Below are 2,121 nucleotides of genomic sequence, written 5' to 3'. Positions count from 1 at the left end.
ACAGAAAGCAAGAAATCACCCCCCGGGGGCATGGTCATGCCGCAATCCCTTCTCCTCCATTCTCCTCTCAGGATCTTGGGCATGCACGCACACACGCCCAGCGTGAGTTCTAAGCTACCAGGTCCAGGACGCGAACCACGGTCGACTACGTGGGAGTCCAGCGACATCGCCATTATGCTAACTACTGGTTCCCAAAATCTGTATTACTTCTATACAGAAAAATAAAAACCAGAAAAATATTACATGTTATGCAAAAATTAGACAACTACCTTTTTTTTTTCAGTATAATGATATTATTTATTTATTTATTGCCAGAAGGTGTCTGCTTTTGTCAGAGAGAGAAGAATGAAAGAAGGGGGGTGGGGGGAAGCACCCTAGTGGGGTGTGCTCACACTGCAATCCTTTCTTCTCCATATCGCACTCCTTTTGGGATTTTGGGTACAAATGTATGTGGCCCCAGCATGTGTTTCAAGCTTCCAGGGCCAGGATTTGAACTGTGTTCTAGGCCATGTGGGATCCAGCTCCCTTAACCACTAGGCTATAGGACCAGCCCTCAGTCGTTTGACTTCCAACTTGCACAAACTTAACAGAAAATGATAAACAATGCTAAATAAGATTAAGTACATATTTTGGATCAGATTATTTCCTTACTTCAATTTGCCGAGGAGCCGATGTGAATTTTCTCCCCATCTTGTCCCTGGCAATAGCCACAAGTGTGGTTTGCCCAATAGTAACAGCTCGAAGGATATAATTCTCAGAATATTCATCCTGTTCTTCCATCAGCCTGCAAAAGTCCGTGTTTTTAGGTGAGGAAGATTTGTTAGTTTTTGCGTTAATTTTTTTTTTTTTTTTAGTTTGCTAAAGGGCACGTGTGCTTGGCAGAGAGAGAGAGAGAAAATGAGAAGTGACCTGCCAGGGGCACAAGCACACTGCAGTTGCCTCTCCTCTATTCTCCTCTTGGCATCTTGGACATGTATGGACACACACCCAGTGTAATTTTCTTTTTTCTTTTTTTTTTGGAGAGATTTTTGCTATAGGGTGTGTGCATTCGCCAGAAAGACAGAGACAGAGAGACAGAAAGGGATTACCTCCCAGGGGGATGGCCATGCCACAATCCCTTCTCCTCCATTCTCCTCTCGGGATCTTGGGCACGCACTCACACGCACTGGGCATGAGTTTAAGCCACCGGGTCCGGGACTCGAACCGCAGTCGGCTACATGGGAGTTCAGCAACATAGCCATTATGCTAACTGCGGTCCCTAAACAGAGTGATTTTCCAGCTGCTGGTCCTGGACATAAATTGCACAGTAGGCCATCTGGGATTCAGCCATCTTAACCTCCATGTGCATCTGCTGGCCCAAAAGATCTGGCTTTGAGAATGGGCAGTAATGGATCTTTCCAAGAAGCTCAACATTTTTTTTTTTTTATTAAGAGAGGTTTTTGCTATAGGGCGCATGTGCTGGCCAGCCAGCCAGAGAGAGACAGAGAGATAGAAGGTGAGAAATCACCCCCCAGGGGAGATGGTCACGCCGCAATCCCTTCTCCTCCATTCTCCTCTCGGGATCTTGGGCACGCACACACACGCGCCCGGTGTGAGTTTAAGCCACCGGGTCCGGGACTCGAACTGCAGTCGACTACGTGGGAGTCCAGCGACATAGCCATTACGCTAACTGCTGGTCCCCAAGAAGCTCAACATTTTCTGCTCACTTTAACTCTGGTTAGGAGAAACTGCCGAAAATAAATTTCCAAAGTCAAGACAAATTCCATGGCAATGGTGGGAAGCTCCTGGGGGCAAACATTTGTTCTAAGGCTCCAAAGAAATAAAGGCAATGAAAACATAGTCTGGCAAACTTGCAAATACTAAATTGCCTTGAAATTCCTGTACTTGTCCTTTCTCATAGATAAATACCAGAACCTATACTTTAAAAAAAAAATTATTTTTTGTTTGTTTGCATTAGGATATGTGTGCTCATCAGAAGGAGAAGGAGAGGGAGAGAAAGAGAAAGTGAGAAATCAAGTCACCAGGTCTGGGATTCAAACCACAGTTGACTATGTGGGAGCCAGTGCCTCAACCACCACACTACCTGCTGGCCGCAGACGCTATACTTTTAAACAGATGTTT

The 2,121-nt window shown here is 45.5% G+C and overlaps 1 protein-coding gene across 1 annotated transcript in view; it reads right to left on the bottom strand.

Annotated features, from left to right (window-relative positions):
* NUP210L (nucleoporin 210 like) overlaps nt 1–2,121 on the bottom strand; it is a 169,517-nt gene that overhangs the window by 61,131 nt on the left and 106,265 nt on the right. The window contains exon 23 of the mRNA XM_006159801.2: nt 652–784. Coding sequence (XP_006159863.1) covers nt 652–784 — 133 coding nt within the window. The remainder of the gene's footprint in view (nt 1–651; nt 785–2,121) is intronic.

This window comes from Tupaia chinensis, unplaced genomic scaffold (genome assembly GCF_000334495.1).
Source record: "Tupaia chinensis unplaced genomic scaffold, TupChi_1.0 Scaffold000659_1, whole genome shotgun sequence".
Taxonomy (NCBI): domain Eukaryota; kingdom Metazoa; phylum Chordata; class Mammalia; order Scandentia; family Tupaiidae; genus Tupaia; species Tupaia belangeri.
The sequence above is the reverse complement of the archived record's forward strand: the minus strand, read 5'-3'. Positions and strand labels throughout refer to the sequence as shown.